Genomic DNA, 26,474 nt, shown 5'->3' on the forward strand with positions numbered 1-26,474 from the left:
GGGGCAAGGTAACTGTTCTGGAAAGAGACAAGACCTTGAGAGGAACGTACATCTTCCTCAACGAGGACTATCCTGAAGCTGTGCGCAAGAAGAAAAAAGAACTGATCCCAGCCATGAAAGTTACCAGCGCGTGTGGGGACATTGCTTACATCCGCTATGACAGGCTCATTGTCCACCCTCCCTCCCAGAAGCCTGGAAGGGATGAGAGAGCCAATCCTATGGGTTCGTAGCTTCAACCACACAGCACAACACACACCAGCTGATTAATGGACTGCTTTATGTTATTTATAAAATCCTGCAGCGCACGCAAGGTCTCCCTGCTCAAGCCAGCGCATGTCCAGGCCCGTCTGAAGTTTGCCAATGACCATCTGGATGATCCAGAGGAGGAATGGGAGAAGGTCATGTGGTCTGATGAGACAAAAATAGAGCTTTTTGGTCTAAACTCCACTCACCGTGTTTGGAGGAAGAAGAAGGATGAGTACAACCCCAAGAACACCATCCCAACCGTGAAGCATGGAGGTGGAAACATCATTCTTTGGGGATGCTTTTCTGCAAAGGGGACAGGACGACTGCACCGTATTGAGGGGAGGATGTATGGGGCCATGTATCGCGAGATCTTGGCCAACAACCTCCTTCCCTCAGTAAGAGAATTGAAGATGGGTCGTGGCTGGGTCTTCCAGCATGACAACGACCCGAAACACACAGCCAGGGAAACTAAGGAGTGGCTCCGTAAGAAGCATCTCAAGGTCCTGGAGTGGCCTAGCCAGTCTCCAGACCTGAACCCAATAGAACATCTTTGGAGGGAGCTGAAAGTCCGTATTGCCCAGCAACAGCCCCGAAACCTGAAGGATCTGGAGAAGGTCTGTATGGAGGAGTGGGACAAAATCCCTGCTGCAGTGTGTGCAAACCTGGTCAAGAACTACAGGAAACGTATGATCTCTGTAATTGCAAACAAAGGTTTATGTACCAAATATTAAGTTCTGCTTTTCTGATGTATCAAATACTTATGTCATGCAATAAAATGCAAATTAATTACTTATAAATCATACAATGTGATTTTCTGGATTTTACAGACCTCTACATGCTTTGTAAGTAGGAAAACCTGCAAAATCGGCAGTGTTTCAAATACTTGTTCTCCCCACTGTAGCTTTACGTTCGTTTTTGTATTTTGTTGTTTTTCGGTGTCATTTTTAATAAAGAAAAATGAACGCTGCACCTCATTCCAACAACGGCCGTAACAGAAGATCCCACCACCAAAGGACCAAGCAGCGTGGCCAGGAGGAGCAGGGATCCTGGGCCCGGGAGAAAAGGGAGTGGAGGACATCATGGACATGGGAGGAGGTTATGGCAGGGGACAAGACCCTGCCATGGAAGCAGGCGGAGGCAGCGAGAGAGGAATGGCGACGAAACCAGGAATCAAGGAAACGACGGAAGCCCGAGAGGCAGTCTCAACAAAAACAAATTGGCGGGGGCACACGGGGTGGCGAGCGGAGCAAAGGCGGGAACAAGAACCAACTCCCTGTAATTACGATGAGGTTTTGATCACGGTTCAGATACCATGTTTTCCGGTTCTGCGCACCGTGCCTCCAGTGCGCCTTCACAGCCCAGTGCGTCCTGTGCCAGCACCCCGCACTTGCCGGGCTAAAGTCAGCATCCAGCAAGGACGGGTTGTGCCAGCTCTACACTCCAGACCTCCAGTGCGCCTCCACGGTCCAGTATATCCTGTGCCAGCTCCATGCACCCGGCTTCCAGTGCGTGTCTCCAGCATAGTATGTCCTGTGCCTGCTCCACGCACGAAGCTTCCAGTGATAATCCATGGCACGAAGCTTCCAGTGATAATCCATGGTACAAAGCCTCCAGTGATGATCCATGGCACGAAGCCTCCAGTGATGATCCATGGCCCGAAGCCTCCAGTGGTGATCCATGGCCCGAAGCCTCCAGTGATGATCCATAGCACAAAGCCTCCAGTGATGATCCATGTCACGAAGCCTCCAGTGATGATTCATGGCACGAAGCCTCCATTGACGATCCATGGCCCGAAGTCTCCAGTGATGATCCATGGCCCGGATTATGCAGTGATGATCCATGGCACGAAGCCTCCAGGGATGATCCGCAGTCAAGAGTCTCCAGGGATGATCCGCAGTCAAGAGTCTCCAGCGATGATCCCCAGTCCGGAGCCTCCAGCGAGGGCTCCCAGGCCGGAGCTTCCGGCGACGATCGGTGGTTCGGTTCCTCCAGCAGTGTTCTACGGTCCGGAGTCCGCGACAACGATCTACGGTCCAGAGTCCCCGGCGATGATCCCCGCACCAGAGGCGCTACCGAAGTGGGGGGAGCCTCAAGCGGTGCGGGGTCTGCATCCCGCACCGGAGCCTCCACCGAGATGAGACGCCCACCCGGACCCTCCCCTATAGGTTCAGGTTTGCGGCCAGAGTCCGCACCTTTGGGGGGGGGGGGGGGGTACTGTCACGCCCTGACCTTAGAGAGCCTTTTTTATTCCCTATTTGGTTAGGTCAGGGTGTGACTTGGCTGGGCAAATCTATGTTTCTATTTCTTTGTTGGCCTAGTGTGTTCCCAATCAGAGGCAGCTGTTTATCGTTGTCTCTGATTGGGGATCATACTTAGGCAGCCCTTTTTCCCACCTTCAGTTGTGGGATCTTGTTTGTGTGTAGTTGCTTTCTGCACTGCATATAGCTTTACGTTCGTTTTTGTATTTTGTTGTTTTTCGGTGTCATTTTTAATAAAGAAAAATGTACGCCTACCACGCTGCACCTTGGTCTCATTCCAACAACGGCCGTAACATGTATGCTGATGATTCAACCATATACAGTACATGTCACCAACCACAGCTAATGAAGTCACTAAAACCCTTAACAAGGAGTTGCAGTCAGTTTTGGAATGGGTGGCCAGTAATAAACTGGTCCTGAACATCTGTAAAGAGCATTGTATTTGGTACAAATCATTCCCTAAATTCTAGACCTCAGCTGAATCTGGTAATGAATGGTGTGGCTGTTGAACAAGTTGAGGAGAATAAATTACTTGGGTGTTAACTTAGATTGTAAACTGTCATGGTTAAAACATACAGTGCCTTGCAAAAGTATTTATCCCCTTGGCATTTTTCCTATTTTGTTGCATTACAACCTGTAATTTAAATGGAATAAAATTGTCCAAATTGGTGAAGTGAAATGAAAAAAAATTATGTTTCTAAAAAAAATAATAATAATTAAAACGGAAAAGTGGTGCGTGTATATGTATCCACCCCCTTTGCTATGAAGCCCCTACATAAGATCCACCAATTGCAACCAATTACCTTCAGAAGTCACATAATTAGGTAAATAATTCCACCAGTGTGCTATCTAAGTGACACATGATCTGTCACATGATCTCAGTATATATACACCTGTTCTGAAAGGCCCCAGAGTCTGCAACACCACAAAGCAAGGGGCACCACCAAGCAAGCGGCACTATGAAGACCAAGGAGCTCTCCAAACAGGTCAGGGACAAAGTTGTGGAGAAGTACAGATCAGTGTTGGGTTACAAAAAAATATCAGAAACTTTGAACATCCCATGGCTCTAAATACAGGGAAATTCTTAAGGGAAACCTAGATATTTGAGACTGGGACGGAGGTTCACCTTCCAGCAGGACAATGACCCTAAGCATACTGCTAAAGCAACACTCGAGTGGTTTAAGGGGAAACATTTAAATGTCTTGGAATGGCCTAGTCAAAGCCCAGACCTCAATCAAATTGCGAATCTGTGGTATGACTTAAAGATTGTTGTACACCAGCAGAACCCATCCAACTTGAAGGAGCTGGAGCAGTTTTGCCTTGAAGAATGGGCAAAAATCCCAGTGGCTAGATGTGCCAAGCTTATAGAGACATACCCCAAGAGACTTGCAGCTGTAATTGCTGCAAAAGGTGGCTCTACAAAGTATTGACTTTGGGGGGGGGGGGTGAATAGTTATGCACACTCAAGTTTTTGTTTTTTTGTCTTATTTCTTGTTTGTTTCACAAGGAAAATCTTTTGGATCTTCAAAGTGGTAGGCTTGTTGTGTAAATCAAATGATACAAATCCCACCAAAAATCAATTTTAATTCCAGGTTGTAAGGCAACAAAATAGGAAAAATGCCAAGGGGGGTGAATACTTTCGCAAGCCACTGTATAGATTCAATGGTTGTAAAGATGGGGAGAAATCTGTCTGTAATAAAGAGACACCACACTCCAAAAGCAAGTCCTGCAGGCTCTAGTTTGGGCTTATCTTTATAATTGTCCAGTCATGTGGTCCAGTGCTGCAAAGAAAGACCTAGTTAAGCTGCAGCTGGCCCAGAATAAAGCGGCACGTCTTGCTCTTCATTGTAATCAGAGGGCTGATATAAATACTATGCATGCCAGTCTCTCTTGGCTGAGAGTTGAGGAGAGAATGACTGTATCACTTATTCTATTCATAAGAAACAATGTGACAATTCCAAAATGTTTGCATAGTCAACTTACACACAGCTCTGACACACACACTTATCCCACCAGACATGCCACCAGGGGTCTTTTCACAGTCCCCAAATCCAGAACAAATTCAAGAAAACATACAGTATTATATAGAGCCATTATTGCATGGGACTTCCTTCCATCTCATATTGCTCAAATGAACAGAAAACCTGGTTTCAAAAAACACATAAAGCAACACCTCACCCCTATTTGACCTAGATATGTTGTAATATGTAGGCTATGTAGTTCTGTCCTTTAGCTGTTCCTGTCTATTAATGTTCTGTATGATGTCATGTGTCATGTTTCATGTGGACCCCAGGAAGAGAAGCTGCTGCTTTCGCAACAACTAATGGGGATCCTAATAAAATAGCAATAACCAACTTTTACATTTTATCAGTCGTATGTATGGGATACGCAGGGTGTACACCGTCCAACGAAATGCTTACTTGCAGGTTCCTTCTGGACAATGCAGCAACAATAATAAATAATCAAATATAACAATACCGACATAAAGTAAATGGCTCAGTAGAAGAGAAAAATACATTTTATCATAAGTATAATTCAGGAATAATAATAATAATAACAATAATAATAATTGGCATATGGGTGGACTGGACAGTGCTCTCTCTCTCTCTCACAGCAAAAACAGACATTCGTTGGGAGGGAGAGTACAGGATGTTATATTGTCATCCACCAACAATCCTACTCTGTCTGGCTTCTAAAGATCACGTTGGATTTGAAAGGTCTAGGCTAGGGAGTAGACCAGGCAAACTTTTTAATCAAACAATATTTATTTCCAAGAACTGGAATGCCGGGAGAGCCGAGCTGAGCAACATAAGGTGCATTATATTAACCAATAAACCTTATACTATAGTCATATTATTAGCAGCTAATGTCCATGTAGGTAGGGCCTACCGTGTGATGTCTACGTAGTATGATTCACATGCATTGTATTACCATTGACTTGCTGTGTAAACACTGCTAGAGGAAACATATTTGTCCTCACAAGACCCAGGCTTAATACAGCCTGAGGGAATAAGGAGTGACGCCTAGATCTAGACAGATGAACATTATACATGAGTTGCAAACTCTGTTGCCAATCCACACACACACGCACACGCGCATGCACACGCACGCACGCACACACGCACGCACGCACACACACACACACACATGGATCCACCTTTGTAATCCGTCAATGCATCATCATGCACAGTGATTCGATCATTTAAAAAAAAATAATATTATTTAACTAGGCACGTCAGTTAAGAACAAATTCTTATTTACAATGACGGCCTACACCGGCCGAACCCGGACGACGTGATACAGCCTGGATTCGAACCAGGGCGTCTGTAGTGACGCCTCTAGCACTGAGATGCAGAGCATTAGACCGCTGTCCCACTCGGGAGCTCCACAATACTGTGTAAAAACCAAAAGGAAAAAGTTGCAAGAAAAACACTGTTGTCCTTACTACCATGTAATAACTTGTGTACAATATACAATAGTTTACATATTACACTGTACTTACATGGTAATAACTATGGTATTACAAAGGTATTACAACATGGTGCTACTTAAGGAACCTGTAGGTCCCAGACACCATCAACATGGTGCTGCTCAGGAACCTGTAGGGTCCAGACACCATCAACATGGTGCCACTCAGGAACCTGTAGGGCCCAGACACCATCAACATGGTGCTACTCAGGAACCTGTAGGGTCCAGACACCATCAACATGGTGCCACTCAGGAACCTGTAGGGCCCAGACACCATCAACATGGTGCTACTCAGGAACCTGTAGGGTCCAGACACCATCAACATGGTGCCACTCAGGAACCTGTAGGGTCCAGACACCATCAACATGGTGCCACTCAGGAACCTGTAGGGTCCAGACACCATCAACATGGTGCCAGTCAGGAACCTGTGATAAAGTGGTGGCTTTGTCTTTGTGCACCAGAATGCCCTTTTCATTCCATTGGCCATGTGCACTACACAGCACCACCTTTCCCCTATGTAGTTGCACTACTTTTGAACAGAGCTCTATGGGTCCTGTTTAAAAGGTGTATAAAGAATAGGGTGTCATTTGGGATACAGTCCATGTGTAGTACAGAAGTATTCCTATGTGGGCTTTTCCCATTACTTCCAATTGTTAGTTTGAATGTACCAGCGTACAGGGCTAAATATACTACAGGCTGGCCATCGGTGTCACTGAACACAATACAGTCACCAGTCTATATAAATACCAATGAGAAGCAGTTTCCCCTGCACTGTTATGAGATCGGAGTTTAAGATTATAGGTGATATATATGCCACTTAGCAGAGGCCTTTATCCAAAACAAGTTACAGTATGAAACAAGTATAAAAATGTATTCACTCACTACTGTAAATGACTCACTACTGTAAGTCTCTCTGGATAAGAGAGTCTGCTAAATGACTCACTACTGTAAGTCTCTCTGGATAAGAGAGTCTGTTAAATGACTCACTACTGTACGTCTCTCTGGATAAGAGAGTCTGTTAAATGACTCACTACTGTAAGTCTCTCTGGATAAGAGGGTCTGCTAAATGACTCACTACTGTAAGTCTCTCTGGATAAGAGAGTCTGCTAAATGACTCACTACTGTAGTGGCTCTGGATAAGAGAGTCTGCTAAATGACTCACTACTGAGTCAACAACCTGAGGATTGATTATAAAAAACATTTGACATGTTTCTACGACCATTACGGATACTTTTTGGAATTTGTCGAACAGAACGAGGCTTTGGTTTTCTGAACATAACACGCAACCCAAATGGCGTTTATTTGTTCGAAAAGTAATATTTATCGAACAAAAAGAACATTTATTGTGTAACTGGGAGTCTCGTGAGTGGAAACATCCAAAGATTATCAAAGGTAAGCGATTCATTTTATTGCTTTTCTGACTTTCGTGACCAAGCTAACCAAGCTAATATAAGGCTAACTGTTGTAGCATTGATTGATACACTCACAAAAGCTTGGATTTCTTTCGCTGTAAAGCATATTTTCAAAATCTGACATGATAGGTGGATTAACAACAAGCTACGCTGTGTTTTGGTATATTTCACTTGTGATTTCATGATTATAAATATTTTTAGTAATATTTTTGAATCTGATACGTTTGGGGATTTTCTTCTGCCTTTCAGGACCGGAACGAGGCTGTAGTTTTCTGAACATAACGCGCAACCCAAATGGCGTTTTTTTGTTATAAAAGTAATATTTATCGAACAAAAAGAACATTTATTGTGTAACTGGGAGTCTCGTGAGTGCAAACATCCGAAGATTATCAAAGGTAAGCGATTCATTTTATTGCTTTTCTGACTTTCGTGACCATGCTAATTTGGGGCTAGCTGTTCTAGCATTGATTGATACACTCACAAAAGCTTGGATTGCTTTCATTGTAAAGCATATTTTCAAAATCTGACACGATAGGTGGATTAACAACAAGCTAAACTGTGTTTTGGTATATTTCACTTGTGATTCCATGATTATAAATATTTTATGTAATATTTTTGAATTTGGCGCACTGCAATTCAGCGGTTGTTTAGGAAAATGATCCTAGTAGCGCAGAGAAGTTAATGTCATTTTTGCTACATTAAATACGTGCTTAATCACGTGGACAAGTATCCTGCCTGTATTGTATTGTGTTTTGGATAAAATGGGGGGTCATGTTAGCAGTAACTGCATAAAGTTACTGTGAAACCAAGGTAAATAAAAGCCATTTTTCTCAGTTCCACGCTATGAGCAGTTACTGCCTTTTTGCTTGGTAGAGCAGAATAGTGTCTCTGGATGAGAGAGTCTGCTAAATGACTCACTACTGAAGTGGCTCTGGATGAGAGTCTGTTAAATGACTCACTGCTGTAAGTCTCTCTGGATAAGAGAGTCTGCTAAATGACTCACTACTGAAGTGGCTCTGGATGAGAGTCTGTTAAATGACTCACTACTGTAAGTCTCTCTGGATAAGAGGGTCTGCTAAATGACTCACTACTGTCAGTCTCTCTGGATCAGAGAGTCTGCTAAATGACTCACTACTGTAAGTCTCTCTGGATAAGAGGGTCTGCTAAATGACTCACTACTGTCAGTCTCTCTGGATCAGAGAGTCTGCTAAATGACTCACTACTGTCAGTCTCTCTGGATCAGAGAGTCTGTTAAATGACTCACTACTGTCAGTCTCTCTGGATAAGAGAGTCTGCTAAATGACTCACTACTGTCAGTCTCTCTGGATCAGAGAGTCTGCTAAATGACTCACTACTGTCAGTCTCTCTGGATCAGAGAGTCTGTTAAATGACTCACTACTGTCAGTCTCTCTGGATAAGAACGTCTGCTAAATGACTCAAATGTCAATTTAAAATGTACAGTAAGGGTGAAATGGTCATAGGTATTTAGTGTGTGTTCGTGTGATCCCTGAGGGAATTGAACCCATGACCTTGGCGTTGCTAACGCCATGCGTTAGGCCTAGATGAACACACTGATAATGGATGGCGGCAGGACAAGCGTGGAAAGTAAAGCTTGATTAGCATTCAGACAATGTACAGAGAATACATCACAGAGACAGAGAGCGGTAATGTAGTGTGGGGGGTGGGGGGGTGGGGGTTGCATCAAGTTATGACAATCCAATAGAATGGACATGGAAGGATCTTCTGAAAAGGTGGACCCATACTGCAGCATAAAACCAAGAGGATGTAGGCCTACTGTATACAAGGAAAAAGCTGGACCCATACTGCAGCATAAAACCAAGAGGATGTAGGCCTACTGTATACAAGGAAAAAGCTGGACCCGTACTGCAGCATAAAACCAAGAGGATGTAGGCCTACTGTATACAAGGAAAAAGCTGGACCCGTACTGCAGCATAAAACCAAGAGGATGTAGGCCTACTGTATACAAGGAAAAAGCTGGACCCGTACTGCAGCATAAAACCAAGAGGATGTAGGCCTACTGTATACAAGGAAAAAGCTGGACCCGTACTGCAGCATAAAACCAAGAGGATGTAGGCCTACTGTATACAAGGAAAAAGCTGGACCCATACTGCAGCATAAAACCAAGAGGATGTAGGCCTACTGTATACAAGGAAAAAGCTGGACCCATACTGCAGCATAAAACCAAGAGGATGTAGGCCTACTGTATACAAGGAAAAAGCTGAACCCATACTGCAGCATAAAAACAAGAGGATGTAGGCCTACTGTATACAAGGAAAAAGCTGGACCCATACTGCAGCATAAAACCAAGAGGATGTAGGCCTACTGTATACAAGGAAAAAGCTGGACCCATACTGCAGCATAAAACCAAGAGGATGTAGGCCTACTGTATACAAGGAAAGAGCTGGACCCATACTGCAGCATAAAACCAAGAGGATGTAGGTCCTACTGTATACAAGGAAAAAGCTAAACTAGCTACAACCCATAATTGTTTTTATTATTATTTATTTTTTTAAACCTTTATTTAACTAGTCAGTTAAAGAACAAATTCTAATAAGTAGCAATCTACTAAAACTACTCAAATCAAATTTTATTTGTCATATACACATGGTTAGCAGATGTTAATGGTCACATACACATGGTTAGCAGATGTTAATGCGAGTGTAGCGAAATGCTTGTGCTTCTAGTTACGACCATGCAGTAATATCTAACAAGTAATCTAACATTTTCACAACAACTACCTTATACACACAAGTGTAAAGAAATGAATAAGAATATGTACATACAAATATATGAATGAGTGATGGTACAGAACGGCATAGGCAAGATGCAGTGGATGGTATAGAGTACAGTATATACATATGAGATGAGTAATGTAGGATATGTAAACATTATATAAAGTGGCATTGTTTAAAGTGGCTAGTGATACATGTATTACATCAAGATGGCAAGATGCAGTGGATGGTATAGAGTACAGTATATACATATGTGATGAGTAATGTAGGGTATGTAAACATATAAAAGTGGCATTGTTTAATCATTAGGTCTACTAGTGATACATTCCTTTTGCCCAGCTCTCATGGCACAGCACTGCTCAATGCTTCTCAATAACAATGGCACAGTACGCAAATAGACTCTACGCTAGTCCTGGAGAGAAAAGAAAGTTTGATTACTGTACCTACAGTGGAGGAACAGCCCCATAGTAGGTGAACAAATACCAAGTTTATAATAGAACATGGTGAGGTGTGGCATATCCTTTCACTCAAACAAATGGACAAATAAAAAAAATAAAAAAACAGAATCGTAAAATGAGTTGATTGATGAGGCTGGAACGAGCAACTAATCTAAATGGGATACTGTCTGTAGATAAAAGTTAATAAGAGTAACTGTTACGATAAAACAAAAAATGGTCTGCCTGGAAAAGCAAACACAAAACACCACGCACCTGTTGATAAGCAAGGCTATACGAGGAAAAGCCCTTGGAGACGTCATTGAAATTCAATTTGGAAACATAATAGCCTACCACTTACTATGCACACAGGCAAACATACCTTACTATGCACACAGGCAAACATACCTTACACACACAGGCAAACATACCTTACTATGCACACAGGCAAACATACCTTACTATGCACACAGGCAAACATACCTTACTATGCACACAGGCAAACATACCTTACTATGCACACAGGCAAACATACCTTACTATGCACACAGGCAAACATACCTTACTATGCACACAGGCAAACATACCTTACTATGCACACAGGCAAACATACCTTACTATGCACACAGGCAAACATACCTTACTATGCACACAGGCAACATACCTTACACACACAGGCAAACATACCTTACACACACAGGCAAACATACCTTACTATGCACACAGGCAAACATACCTTACTATGCACACAGGCAAACATACCTTACTATGCACACAGGCAAACATACCTTACACACACAGGCAAACATACCTTACTATGCACAGAGGCAAACATACCTTACTATGCACACAGGCAAACATACCTTACTATGCACACAGGCAACATACCTTACACACACAGGCAAACATACCTTACTATGCACACAGGCAAACATACCTTACTATGCACAGAGGCAAACATACCTTACTATGCACACAGGCAAACATACCTTACTATGCACACAGGCAACATACCTTACACACACAGGCAAACATACCTTACACACACAGGCAAACATACCTTACACACACAGGCAACATACCTTACACACACAGGCAAACATACCTTACACACACACAGGCAACATACCTTACACACACAGGCAAACATACCTTACTATGCACACAGGCAAACATACCTTACTATGCACACAGGCAAACATACCTTACTATGCACAGAGGCAAACATACCTTACTACGCACACAGGCAACATACCTTACACACACAGGCAAACATACCTTACACACACAGGCAAACATACCTTACTATGCACACAGGCAAACATACCTTACTATGCACACAGGCAAACATACCTTACTATGCACACAGGCAAACATACCTTACTATGCACACAGGCAAACATACCTTACTATGCACACAGGCAAACATACCTTACTATACACACAGGCAAACATGCCTTACTATGCACACAGGCAAACATACCTTACTATGCACACAGGCAAACATACCTTACTATGCACACAGGCAAACATACCTTACTATGCACAGAGGCAAACACACCTTACACTCACAGGCAAACACACCTTACACTCACAGGCAACATACCTTACACACACAGGCAAACATACCTTACTATGCACACAGGCAAACATACCTTACTATGCACACAGGCAAACATACCTTACTATGCACACAGGCAAACATACCTTACACTCACACATGCATGAAACTGGATGGAAGGGCTTTGCGTGTAGCCAGAGGACTCCACAAAAAGACTGTTATTTTGATTGATATCCATAATGAAGTTGAGACCTCATAGGTAGAGGTCGACCGATTAATCAGAATGGCCGATTAATTAGGGCCGATTTCCTGTTTTCATAACAATCGGAATTCGGTATTTTTGGATGCCGATTTAGCCATTTTTTAAAATTATTATTATTTAAAAAAAAATGTACACCTTTATTTAACTAGGCAAGTCAGTTAAGAACAAATTCTTATTTTCAATGACGGCCTAGGAACGGTGGGTTAACTGCCTTGTTCAGGGGCGACAGATTTTTACCTTGTCAGCTCAGGGATTCAATCTTGCAACCTTAAGGTTAACTAGTCCAACGCTCTAACCACCTGCCTCACGAGGAGCCCGCCTGTTACGCGAATGCAGTAAGGAGCCAAGGTAAGTTACTAGCTAGCATTAAACTTATCTTATAAAAAACAATCAATCAATCATAATCACTAGTTAACTACACATGGTTGATGATATTACTAGTTTATCTAGCGTGTCCTGCGTCGCATATAATCGATGCGGTGCGTATTCGCGAGAAAGGACTGCCGTTGCTCCAACGTGTACCTAACCATAAACATCAATGCCTTTCTTAAAATCAATACACAGAAGTATATATTTTTAAACCTGCATATTTAGCTAAAAGAAATCCAGGTTAGCAGGCAATATTAACCAGGTGAAATTGTGTCACTTCTCGTGCGTTCATTGCACGCAGAGTCAGAGTATATGCAACAGTTTGGGCTGCCTGGCTCATTGCGAACTAATTTGCCCGAATTTTACGTAATTATGACATAACATTGAAGGTTGTGCAATGTAACAGGAATATTTAGACTTATGGATGCCACCCGTTAGATAAATTACGGAACGGTTCCGTATTTCACTGAAAGAATAAACGGAATAAAGTTTCCGGATTCGACCATATTAATGACCTAAGGCTCGCATTTCTGTGTGTTATTATGTTATAATTAAGTCTATGATTTGATAGAGCAGTCTGACTGAGCGATGATAGGCACCAGCAGGCTCATAAGCATTCATTCAAACAGCACTTTTGTGCGGTTTGCCAGCAGCTCTTCGCAATGCTTCAAGCATTGCGCTGTTTATGACTTCAAGCCTATCAACTCCTGAGATTAGGCTGCTGTAACCGATGTGAAATGGCTAGCTAGTTAGCGGGGTGCGTGCTAATAGCGTTTCAAACGTCACTCGCTCTGAGACTTGGAGTAGTTGTTCCCCTTGCTCTGCATGGGTAACGCTGCTTCGAGGGTGGCTGTTGTCGATGTGTTCCTGGTTCGAGCCCAGGTAGCGGCGAGGAGAGGGATGGAAGCTATACTGTTACACTGGCAATACTAAAGTGCCTATAAGAACATCCAATAGTCAAAGGTATATGACATACAAATCGTATAGAGAGAAATAGTCCTATAATAACTACAACCTAAAACGTCTTACCTGGGAATATTGAAGACTCATGTTAAAAGGAACCACCAGCTTTCATATGTTCTCATGTTCTGAGCAAGGAACTTAAACGTTAGCTTTCTTACATGGCACATATTGCACTTTTACTTTCTTCTCCAACACTCTGTTTTTGCATTATTTAAACCAAATTGAACATGTTCCATTATTTATTTGAGGCTAAATTGATTTTATTGATGTATTATATTAAGTTAAAATAAGTGTTCATTCATTATTCTTGTAATTGTCATTATTACAAATAAATGTAAAAAATCGGCCGATTAATCGGTATCGGCTTTTTTGGGTCCTCCAATAATCGTTATCGGTATTGGCGTTGAAAAATCATAATCTGTCATAATCCATTCACTGTTTTTATGCGAGTAAAGTCATACCGAATATAAAAACAAAGCAGGACAGCTGTAATGGAAACAAATAGTTTTGGTACAATTGTATAAATTCCGACATAATTTGTTAGTTCGACATAGTGGGAGCTTTTTGTGTCGGTAAAATTAATTATGCGCAAAATGGCGCTGGATAGAGTACATTTAGAGTACATTGTATACATCTGAGATGAGTAATGTAGGATATGTAAACATTATATAAATTGGCATTGTTCCGTTTTCTGTTTGGTCGACATTGGAACGTTCAACAACACATCCGTTTCCATCAGGCATGCTGTGAAATGTTTCGAGAGAGTACAAGTTGCGCAAATATTGATATAATAACAATTTTATCGAAGTAAATTTGGAGTCACGCGGTGATATGGTATGTGGTCCTCCCACTACAACTTGGCAAACCATGAAGTCTAATAGGATACATATTAAATAAATTATGATGAATTGAACATGGTCGTGAAAGTATAGGGTGATGAGTTTGACGCTGCTTTCGGATAAATATTGAGGATCAACGCTTGACTGCCGTTTGACAAATTCTAATATTCTCGCTCTTATCCATAATAATCATCGCATCACGTGGACTAGCGCATAATACATTTTACCGACACAAAAATAACGCGCCATGTCGAACGAACAAATGATCAGTTTATAAAATTGTACCGTAACGTCCTGTTTCCATCAGGGCAGTCATGATTTTTCTTTACAGGGTATGAATTTACTCGCATAAAAACTATGGATGAAAACGTGGTGTTATGAATGATTTGTAGGCTACACTGCAAATTGACCGCAAGAATCCCAAACAGATACCGAAAAACAGAATATTTTCAAACCTTGATTACATTGGGATACGATCACATATGCCTCTCTGTTGATTGATTTATCGATTTTATTTGTCCGTTGAAAAAAATACATAGGCCTACACACAGTATAAATATGTATTTATGCATGGAAATACTGAATTAAAATACATTTGATATGATTTTCCTGGTGATTTTACATACTTTTAATTTGGGGGCGTCAGAAAACTTGGGGGGCCAAATAAGGGTTGCCTATTGGGGAACCATGCCCTAGGACCTTGGTTCCCAACCCTTTCCGGATACTGTACCACCAACTGACCCAGAAGTACCCCCTCGTGTACATTTTAACATTAGGCCTATGGTCTCACGAGTCATCTCAAGCTCCCCCTGTTCATATGCCAAGTACCCCCAGAGGTTCCTAGTACCCCTGGTTGGGAACCACTGCACTGGGAGATGGCCAAATGTCCACTTTAACTTTCTTGTAGTAAATTACAAAGAAAACGAAACTCACCAAGCTGTTCGTCATCCTTCTCGTCCATGCCCTGGTTTGTTTATTTCAAACTATCTAAACACACTTAGGCAGGCTATACTACATGAGCAGCACGACGGACTTTCTCCAACGGTGACCCTATTCCAGCCAGTGCACTGTTTAAATGAATCCTCGGTCACATGACATATAAGAAGGAATGTTGAATGCAAACCACGCCCGGGAAAAAAATTTATTACAAAACTGGCATATAATTACTTTGCTCTAACATTCGACGGGGTTCATTAAAAAAAACATTTGCTATCTTCCATAGAGTACATTTTCTGAGTTGAAGAGTTTTGGTTTCTCTATTCTAGCTTCTTCGCAGTGTGCTCTCACGCACGCCGGACGAGCATGTACAGTGTGGTGGTGGGACTGTACTCTACTCTACAGTACTGTACTCTAGATAAGACCGAGGAGAGGCTATATCATCCACAGCCACAGGAGGTCGACACGACACATTGAGCCTCTCGGCCGTTATCTGAACAGTGATTCAGTTTCATACAACGTCAACGGGTAATAAATACTTAATGGAATCTTTAACCATAGTTTACACTAGATTATAAACTGGGTGGTTTAAGTCGTGAAGCAGTTGTCTGTGTGGTTTGTCCTTCAACTGCTCGAAATTAGACAAAATCTCCACAGGGAAATGTTGTTTAGGCCTACCCGACTTTTTAGAGCGCCAATAGGTATATGATCCGGTATACCGAAAGTAAAATGTGTTTTATATCGTATATTTGGTTCTCTCGTCAATAACTATTGAACCAAGAATGTCATGTCAATAAAACATGTATATATTCTGAATTAGTGGAGGATGGAGAACAATCAACACCCTTTTTTGTGTGCATAAAAAAAAATATTTCAATCTTTTTTTTAAAACAAACTTTAAAGAAAAGAAGTGTTGATTGTTCTCCAACTTCCCCTGATTCAGAATATAGAATGTTCTAGTAGGCAGGCAGTCAGAAGGCAAAGGATAAGCCTTAGGTGCAGAAACAGGGATTTTATTCACAAAAACAATTGTAGTGATAGGCTAGAGGCGAATAATGATGGTGGCAAAAACAATTTATTAAAAATAAAAACCTTTCACAGAAATAAACAGGTTCTGAAACTAAAGTCTAACCAATCTGAACAGAAGCTACTGAACCTACCTTTATGTAACAGTATAACTTCAGACCGTCCCCTCGCCCCTGGCGCGAACCAGGGACCTTCTGCACACATCAACAACTGACACCCACGAAGCGTCGTTACCCATCGCTCCACAAAGGCCGCGGCCCTTGCAGAGCAAGGGGAACCACTACTTCAAGTCTCAGAGCGAGTGACGTCACCGACTGAAAGGCTGCTAGCGTGCACCACCACTACCTAGCTAGCCATTTCACATCGGTTACATTTACGCAGAAGCTACTGAACCTAACTTTACGCTTGTTTACACTGAGCTACACTGGGGTCAGAACGCAATTATGGTTACATTAAGACACCGCGGCGCCAGAGCGAGATATGGGTCAGAAAACGTACCTCAATACAAGGATGGGGTATGCCAATGTACTCAAAATGTGTGTGTGTGGGGGGGGGGAGGGGGGTTGTGGTCATATAAATGGCCAGTTGTTTTCACTGTTTAACCAAGTAAAAGAAAAATCATAGAACACTCAGGTGTGAAACACACAGTATATCAGTTAAGAACTGAGAACAAAAGTTTTGTCACGCCCTGACCTTAGAGATCCTTTTAATGTCTCTATTTTGGTTTTGGTCAGGGTGTGAGTTGGGGTGGGTATTCTATGTTCTATATTGTGTATTTCTTTGTGTTTGGCCGGGTGTGGTTCTCAATCAGGGACAGCTGTCTATTGTTGTCTCTGATTGAGAACCATACTTTGGTAGCCCTTTTTCCCACCTGTCTTTGTGGGAAGTTGACTTTGTTTAGGGCACATAGCCTTTAGCTTCACGGTTTGTTTTTTTGTAGTGTTTATTGTTTTGTTCGGCGTCATTTTGATTAAAATAAAGAAAATGTACGCTCACCACGCTGCACCTTGGTCCTCTCCTTTCAACAGCCGTGACAAGTTTACTGTAAGGATATCATTCTGTATCTTCAAATCAGAGGCGGGCCTGTATAATCCTAAAATTACCAGATTGGCCAGTAAACACATCTTTACCAAGGAGGCTTGTTTGGACAGTACGGTCAAGGTGAGGCTCTGTTCAATCTGTTAACACATAGGATTAGTGTTTATAGCCCGGTTGACTTTTAAAGTCAATTGATCATGTCTTTTTTTTTAAAAAGTGAATGCAACCACAGGATGTTATACTGAACAAAAAATATAAATGTAACATGTAACAATTTCAATGATTTTACTGAGTTACAGTAAAAATAAAATTCATTAGGCCTGAAATCTATGGATTTCAAATGACTGGACAGGGGTGCAGCCATGGGTGGGCATATGTAACAGTTTAACTTTAGTCCGTCCCCTCGCCCCGACCCGGGTGCGAACCAGGGACCCTCTGCACACATCAACAACTGACACCCACGAAGCGTCGTTAACCATCACTTTACAAAGGCCACGGCCCTTGCAGAGCAAGGGGAACCACTACTTCAAGGTCTCAGAGCGAGTGACGTAACCGATTGAAACGCTATTAGCGCGCGCGCACCACCACTGACTAGCTAGCCATTTCACATCTGTTACATGTTGTATCACGTTGTTGATACAGCCTGTATACAGGCTGTATCACCGCCTGGTACGGCAACTGCTCCGCCCATAACCGTAAGGCTCTCCAGAGGGTAGTGAGGTCTGCACAACGCATCACCGGGGGCAAACTACCTGCCCTCCAGGACACCTTCAGCACCCGATGTCACAGGAAGGCCAAAAAGATCATCAAGGACAACAACCACCCGAGCCACTGCCTGTTCACCCCACTATCATCCAGTAGGCGAGGTCAGTACAGGTGCATCAAAGCTGGGACTGAGAGACTGAAAAACAGCTTCTATCTCAAGGCCATCAGACTGTTAAACAGCCATCACTAACATTGAGTGGCTGCTGCCAACATACTGACTCAACTCTAGCCACTTAATTAATGGAAAAATGTATGTAATAAATGTATCACCAGCCACTTTAAACAATGCCACTAATGTTTACATACCCTACATTACTAATCTCATATGTATATACTGTACTCTATACCATCAAATCAAATCTATACCATCTACTGCATCTTGCCATCTTGATGTAATACATGTATCACTAGCCACTTTAAACAATGCCACTTTATATAATGTTTACATACCCTACATTACTCATCGCATATGTATATACTGTACTCTATACCATCTACTGCATCTTGCCTATGCCGTTCGGCCATCACTTATTCATATATCTTTTATGTACATATTCTTTATGCCTTTACACGTGTGTGTATAAGGTTGTTGTTGTGAAATTGTTAGGTTAGATTACTTGTTAGATATTACTGCATGGTCGGAACTAGAAGCACAAGCATTTCGCTACACTAGCATTAACATCTGCTAACCATGTGTATGTGACAAATAACATTTTATTTGAGTATTGTCACAAGCCACACCACCGTCTCAGGCCCTAGAGCCTGAGAAGGGACATATGGAGAATTGAATGAAGGTAGAAGTGGGAGTTTGGTTTTGGTTTCGTCTATGTACAATTTTTATTTGGGTTTATTAAGTTAGTTTTCCCTATCACGAATGGATTTTCGTTTTGCCTTGGTTTTTCACCCCGTCCAGTTGGTGGCGGCAATACACGGGTTGTAGTCTGCCATAAAACCTATAGAAGAAGAAGAAGTTTTGTCACAGATATAACAATGTGACAGATATTTCACTGGATGTATAAATGTGAAGCATCCGCTTGGCGTATCCACCCACTACCAAATATGGTAGTGAGAAGAAGCCATGTGGCCAGCAGTGGAAGATGATGGAAGATGGATTTCGGCTGACAATCTGCACATTTTGTAATCGATGAAACATTGGATCTCAATACAGTTTTTTGTTTCCAAAACCTAGTCATCTGTTATGAACAGAGTGGACTACGTTTTGAAGAATTTACCCTTTGCCAAAGTTATAAAAAATCGCGTTGTTTACAAGGAGTGCGAGAGCGAATTGAGTTATTGCACACGCGCACTTCACAGAGTAGGTGTTCCCTAACAGTAACATGCAAATGATGCTAGAACGAGCCAATAGGATCTCGCTAGCTCGTGTTTGGCTCTGCCCACTATGACTCATTTGTTTCCATTGGAAACGACAGGCTGTGATCTATCTTGGTTTAGTTATTACATTTTTTTGCTTAAAAGCAACGGAAGAGGAAGAAGAACAGTCTCCACCCTCTTTCCTTCATCTGCCTCTAGGTAGGCATACAAGACCCAACGGTAAGTGAACATGGAAATCTGACAGCATCCTTATAATTGTATCACTCTACTCCATCAAAATCAACGGTATTCATTATATATTCAATCGAACTTTATAGATTTTGTCGTTATTGTAGATGTGTGGCTGTTATAAAGATAGGCACATCGGACACTGGAATGTCCGATCAAAAGATGGTTAAAAGTAGCCGCTAGCGTTATTTAACTCTACTAGCAGCGACGGTCTACCTTTGCAGATCCATATTTGCCCAAATTATATGCTAGTGTAGTCGGTCTATGGATTTGACTACACGTAACTAGGGGAAAAGTTGGGAAACTAGCCGGTTTCGGACCATATGGCTAGTTGTCAACTATAGTGACGTGGCTGTCCCATCGTGTCTAATCACAGCAGCGTCCAGCACATTGTTTTTGTCCTTTCGCTGCAAATATCTCTACTGAAGCGGAAACCGTGCACATCAAATGAACAAGTCGGTACAAATGATGCGGGCATATTAGCCTAGCTAAATGCCTGCTAGCCTAGCTAAATGCATCGAGATGGCTACATTAGGCTATTTTGCTTTGCTAACCTAATTGATTTATGCTTTATCCTAACCCCACGAAAGACACACAATATAGGTTGGGGGGGGGGGGGGTGCTGTTACACTGGGGCCTAACCTAACGTGTCAGGTGTATGTACTGGTCTTGACAAGAAGAAAAGCCTTGTATTGTTTAGGTTTTTTTCTGCAGTGTTCAACCAATCCAGTCAATGTCCAAAAGCTGAAGTCGTATCACAGGCTCTTTACATTTCCCCTGAATACCGGAACATCCGGTCGTTGCAGACTCGACAGAAGCTAAGGCTCCCGAGGAGCAGTTTTTGTGGGTGGGGGTTAGGTCTCATGCTCAAGGGCACAACGACAGGCAAATGACATCTAGAATTTGATACCAGCAACCCTCTGGTTGCCAGCTCACATCCAGCAAGATTTTTCCTTTCAGACCTGGGATTCAACCTGGCAACCCTCCGGTTACTGACTTGCCTCTAAACGCTAGGCTACCTGATGCCTCAATGAGTAGTAGCTTGTCTCAAACGAGACACTTGGCTAACCCCCCCCTGTGGGTAGCTAATAAAATATATATTTTTAAATCGGATGGTGAAATAGACTGCTTCCTCCAGGGTACTGCTAACAGACTGTTTGTTTATGTTCCTCCAGGCATCATGGCAGCATTGAGGCCTCTGAAAAGGCCCAAGATCGTCAAGAAGAGGGTGAAGAAGTTCATCAGACATCAGTCAGACCGCTATGTCAAAGTCAAGGTACGGTTGATGTTGGCCACTATATAATGAATTGTAGCAAACAGCGTTTGAATCTGTGCTACGCTAACGGGTTTGAACCAGGGTTGTATTTATTAGGGTAGGCGGTTTTACAACCTCTCCTCGAATCCCCAGCCGTTCCATGTATTTGAACTATTCCACAGCCACCACACCTCATTTCAACTTGTCAGATAATCACCAAGCTCTTGATTTAGGTGAATCAGTGAGCTAGTTCAGGGCTACAACAAAAATCCTGTTTAAAACGTCTGGGGGGTCCTCCCCGATGGAGAGGTTTGAAAACCACTGCATTAGGGCACATAGAAAACAAGTGTTTCTTATTGGACCAATTCAGGTAGTTCCTTCCTGTGTCTTTCTTCTGTTTGGTGTCTAATGAACATGACCCTGACCTATTGCTGAGGTCAGGAACATGAGCCAGGTGTTGGTTATTACTGAGGTCAGGAACATGAGCCAGGTGTTGGTTATTGCTGAGGTCAGGAACATGACCCAGGTGTTGGTTATTGTTGAGGTCAGGAACATGACCCAGGTGTTGGTTATTGTTGAGGTCAGGAACATGACCCAGGTGTTGGTTATTGTTGAGGTCAGGAACATGAGCCAGGTGTTGGTTATTACTGAGATCAGGAACATGAGCCAGGTGTTGGTTATTGTTGAGGTCAGGAACATGAGCCAGGTGTTGGTTATTACTGAGGTCAGGAACATGACCCAGGTGTTGGTTATTACTGAGGTCAGGAACATGACCCAGGTGTTGGTTATTACTGAGGTCAGGAACATGACCCAGGTGTTGGTTATTACTGAGGTCAGGAACATGACCCAGGTGTTGGTTATTACTGAGGTCAGGAACATGAGCCAGATGTTGGTTATTACTGAGATCAGGAACATGAGCCAGGTGTTGGTTATTGTTGAGATCAGGAACATGAGCCAGGTGTTGGTTATTGTTGAGGTCAGGAACATGACCCAGGTGTTGGTTATTGTTGAGGTCAGGAACATGACCCAGGTGTTGGTTATTGTTGAGGTCAGGAACACGAGCCAGGTGTTGGTTATTGCTGAGGTCAGGAACATGAGCCAGGTGTTGGTTATTACTGAGATCAGGAACATAAGCCAGGTGTTGGTTATTACTGAGATCAGGAACATGAGCCAGGTGTTGGTTATTACTGAGATCAGGAACATGAGCCAGGTGTTGGTTATTACTGAGATCAGGAACATAAGCCAGGTGTTGGTTATTACTGAGATCAGGAACATGAGCCAGGTGTTGGTTATTGCTGAGGTCAGGAACATGCCTTTTCAAATGATGAGCAATCTCTGAAAGTTTACACTTGTTAGTGCTGCTGCTTCCTTAACCCAATGTGTGTGTCCCACGACGCCGGTGCTATTTGGATTTCTAGTCTCTTTTTAACGTTGTGTGTGATTAGTCTTAACGGGGGCAGAAGTAGAGTCCGACTGGTTTGATGTATGGAAAGCTGAGACTCGCATGTTTTTCTTTATTTCACAAGTAAAGGTTTTTAAATATGTTTTTATTTTATCTTTATTTAACGAGGCAAGTCAGTTAAGAACAAATCCTTATTTACAACGACGGCCTAGGAACAGTGGGTTAACTGCCGTGTTCAGGTGCAGAACGACAGATTTTTTACCTTGTCAGCTCTGGGATTCGATCTAGCAACCTTTCAGTTACTGACCCAACGCTCTAACCACTAGGCTACCTGCCGCCCTACATAGAAGACCATAGGAAATCCCAGAACATAGTGTCTATAATACTGTACTGTAATAAGCTCAAATAGTTGCTGTCACAAACACAAAACTCCACACAATTGTCACTGACTAGTTTGATATTAATTTCCCACTAAGCAAACAATTTCCGTACTTACCGTATTCATATAAATTCATTTTGATCGTTTTTTTTTTGATTACGTCAATAAAACGCAGGAATATAACTGATTTGTCAAATAGTTGTGTCCTCTGTTCAGGACAACAAGTAGAACTAAAATCACTTCATTGTGTGGCTAAATATAAGGTCTGGAGATGCAGATTAATGAGAAGACCATTTTTTTTTCTGGGGTCTCGGGACTGAAGAGGTTTTTTGGTTATAATTTCAGCCAATGGTTTTGAAAGTGGTGCTCGAAAGCCAAAAAATAAAGAAAATGTTACATCCATTTCGTATGATGTTATGTCCTACAATTTAGTATTTTACGAATCCAATTTGTGTTAAGATCCTGGATTGCGTCTTTAAGGAATGGGGCAAGTGAACGGTCTGTTTTAACTGTCCTAAGCCCTTCCCTAACCAGTTTAGTCACCGCACTAGCTGGCTACTGTATTTGCAGGATATCGCTTTACTAATGTTTTATCTTTTGTAGCAAAACTGGCGTAAACCCCGTGGTATCGACAACAGGGTGCGCCGGCGCTTCAAAGGCCAGATGCTGATGCCCAACATCGGCTACGGCAGCAACAAGAAGACCAAACACATGCTTCCCTCCGGCTTCAGGAAGTTCCTGGTCCACAACATCAGAGAGCTGGAGGTCCTCATGATGAGCAACAAGTAAGTCCCGATATTTTATTTCTTCCTTTCTCTGAATGTGTACACTTGCCCGTCATGGATTTAAAAGCATGGGATTGGTGTACGTATTGGCTGGAGACTGGAGAGCTTTCCAGCACTGTTAAATCCATGACGAGAAGGGTGGAGAAGTGGAATGCAACCTGTGATCGTTCAGCAGGGCTGCGTTCAACAGGGCACCACGTTGTGGAACATTCACCATAGAAAACATGTTATATACAACTGATATATAATAGACATGTATAATAAGGAGTCCTGTTGGCTTTATTCATGACGGTTCATGAACAACGTTTGGGTTGCCTACTGAACGTAGCCCAGGGGTAGAAAGTAGACTGATGGTGCAACGTTATGGTTTAGTTTGTCTGATGTGAGTCTTTCTTAGGAGACTATTTCCATGGCAACCCAAAAGGGAGGGACTAGCTGTGTGGACAGTGGCTGTGGCTACAGAACAGCCAATGGAGCGTTTGTTTTTAGAATACGGAGGTTTATCCAGTTCGTTGTTTTGAATGTGTTCATTCAAGTGCAATATTTCATTTGGGTGTATGTTTGTGTCCTAGCCTGGTGAAACCAGCCTGATCTCACATTCTGACATTTTGAATGCGAGAGTAACGGTCTGTCTGCTTGACCGTGGCGATGTGGGTTAACCCTCGTGTATGTGTGTCCTGTAGATGTCCGAGCGTATAATGACCTATACATCTAGTAGGGTCTGACTCCTCCTTCCCTGACTCCTCCTCTGTCATCGTGGCCTGCTGGGTCGTCCATACTCACGCCAGGCGTTTGAACGAGGAGGGAGAGCACGGCAGAGGACGTACCCATTCCACCCTTAGCTCACCCTGTAGCCAGGAGGTGGAAGATAACCTGCTACAACATCAGCCTGAAACGTGGCTGTAGTTGCATGTGGCTGAGCTTCATCTATACGTTTTTGGTGTTAGGAATACAGCATGTTGTGTTATTAGATTTAGGAGGAGGTCGAAAGGGGGTGAGTGTAACGGATGTGAAATGGCTAGCTAGTTAGCGGGTACGCGCTAATAGCGTTTCAATCGGTTACGTCACTTGCTCTGAGACTTGAAGTAGGGTTTCCCCTTGCTCTGCAAGGGCCGTGGCTTTTGTGGAGCGATGGGTAACGATGCTTCGTGGGCGACCGTTGTTGATGTGTGCAGAGGGTCCCTGGTTCGCGCCCGTGTCGGGGCGAGGGGACGGTCTAAAGTTATACTGTTACATATGCATGGCTCTTCAAATTGATTTGTTTGGTGACATCCAGGGTTGATCATTCCATTTGAATTAAATAAGCATTGAGAAATTAGAATTTCGGGGTTTACTTCCTAAATTGAATTGACCCTAACCCTGATGGCATCAGCTGTTTTCCGGAGAAATTAAATCTCCCCCTTTTGCCCTCCGGTGTCTGTTACTGTAACTATTCTCTCCCCTCCTCCTCCACAGGACCCATGCTGCAGAGATAGCCCACAATGTGTCGTCTAAGAACAGGAAGTTGATCGTGGAGAGGGCAGCTCAGCTGGCCATCAAGATCACCAACCCCAACGCCAGGCTACGCAGCGAGGAACACGAGTGATCTGGGACCACGCCTCTTTATTGTTTGATCAATAAATTATATATATACCTGTCATTGGTATTTGCCTGTTTTTCTGATATGGTGTGATTATATTAGGGTGGTGGGGGGGGAGGGGTCATAATGCATTATAGTCATCTATAATGGACACTCTTGAAAAAGTGACTATAAATGTCAATGAGCCCTTCCTGGTTAAATAAAGGTAAAATAATGGCTTCTGGGTGTGATATATTAGGGAGTCATAATGCATTATGATGGCTTTAAGGCAGGGATCATCAACTAGTTTCAGCTGCAGGCCAATTACAAATAATGTTGATCAGATGGTTGGGCAGGGAACGTAATAATAAAAAACAAAAAGCCCTAAGAGATATATTTAAAATTGTCTAAGTTTATATTTAATCTTGTTTCTTTATGCGTGGGAATACTTGGAACAGATTTACAAAATTAAAATCACTTGGAGCTGATGTAAAAAGGGCTTTATATATTAGATTTTTTTTTGTGTCTTATGTCCAATGAAAATGCTAAAGTCACCCGTGGGCTGCTAGTTGGGGAACCATGCTTTAGTGTTACAACCTTTATTCTGAAAGGGATTAAAAAAATAAACTAATCTACACAATTATACTGCATAATGACAAAGCGAAAACAGGTTTTAGACATTTTTGCAAATGTGTTGAAAATAAACATACAGACCATTTGCTATGAGATGTGAAATTGAGCTGGGGCGCATCCTGTTTCCATTGATCATCCTTGAGATGTTTCTACAACTTGATTGGAGTCCACACAAGGTCCCACAGTTGACAGTGCAAAAACCAAGCCATAAGGTCAACGGGATTGTGTCGTGAAACAGATCTGGGGAACAGTACCAAAATGTATCTGCAGCATTGAAAGTCCCCAAGAACAGTGGCCTCCGTCATTCTTAAAATAAGTTTGGAACCACCAAGACTTCCTAGAGCTGGCCGCCCGTCCAAACTGAGCATTTGGGGAAGAAGGGCCTTGGTCAGGGAGATGACTAAGAACCAGATGGTCACTGACAGCTTCCCTACAGTGGAGCATGGTGGTGGCAGGGACTGGGGAAAGATGAACGGAGCAAAGTACATATATCCTTGATGAAAACCTGCTCAGGGCCTCCGACTGGGGCGAAGGTTCACCTTCCAACAGGACAAATACCTTAAGCACACAGC

General features: G+C 42.7%; 2 protein-coding genes across 2 annotated transcripts in view; one reads left to right on the forward strand and one right to left on the reverse strand.

The window, feature by feature from the left end:
* The window catches only part of ssuh2.1 (ssu-2 homolog, tandem duplicate 1), a 44,308-nt gene extending 28,424 nt beyond the window's left edge, over positions 1-15,884 (reverse strand). The window contains exon 1 of the mRNA XM_071365425.1: positions 15,499-15,884. Within this exon, the coding sequence (XP_071221526.1) occupies positions 15,499-15,526 (28 nt within the window). The 5' untranslated portion in view covers positions 15,527-15,884. The remainder of the gene's footprint in view (positions 1-15,498) is intronic.
* A 3,852-nt stretch (positions 15,885-19,736) lies between these two features.
* On the forward strand, positions 19,737-25,350 carry LOC139553282 (large ribosomal subunit protein eL32-like). Its single transcript, XM_071365453.1, has 4 exons — positions 19,737-19,881; positions 21,066-21,166; positions 23,530-23,711; positions 25,167-25,350. The coding sequence occupies exons 2-4, from the start codon at positions 21,071-21,073 to the stop codon at positions 25,294-25,296; spliced, it is 408 nt and encodes a 135-aa protein (XP_071221554.1). The 5' UTR covers positions 19,737-19,881; positions 21,066-21,070; the 3' UTR covers positions 25,297-25,350.
* The last annotated feature ends 1,124 nt before the right edge of the window (positions 25,351-26,474 follow it).

Source organism: Salvelinus alpinus, chromosome 2 (genome assembly GCF_045679555.1).
Source record: "Salvelinus alpinus chromosome 2, SLU_Salpinus.1, whole genome shotgun sequence".
Lineage (NCBI taxonomy): Eukaryota > Metazoa > Chordata > Actinopteri > Salmoniformes > Salmonidae > Salvelinus > Salvelinus alpinus.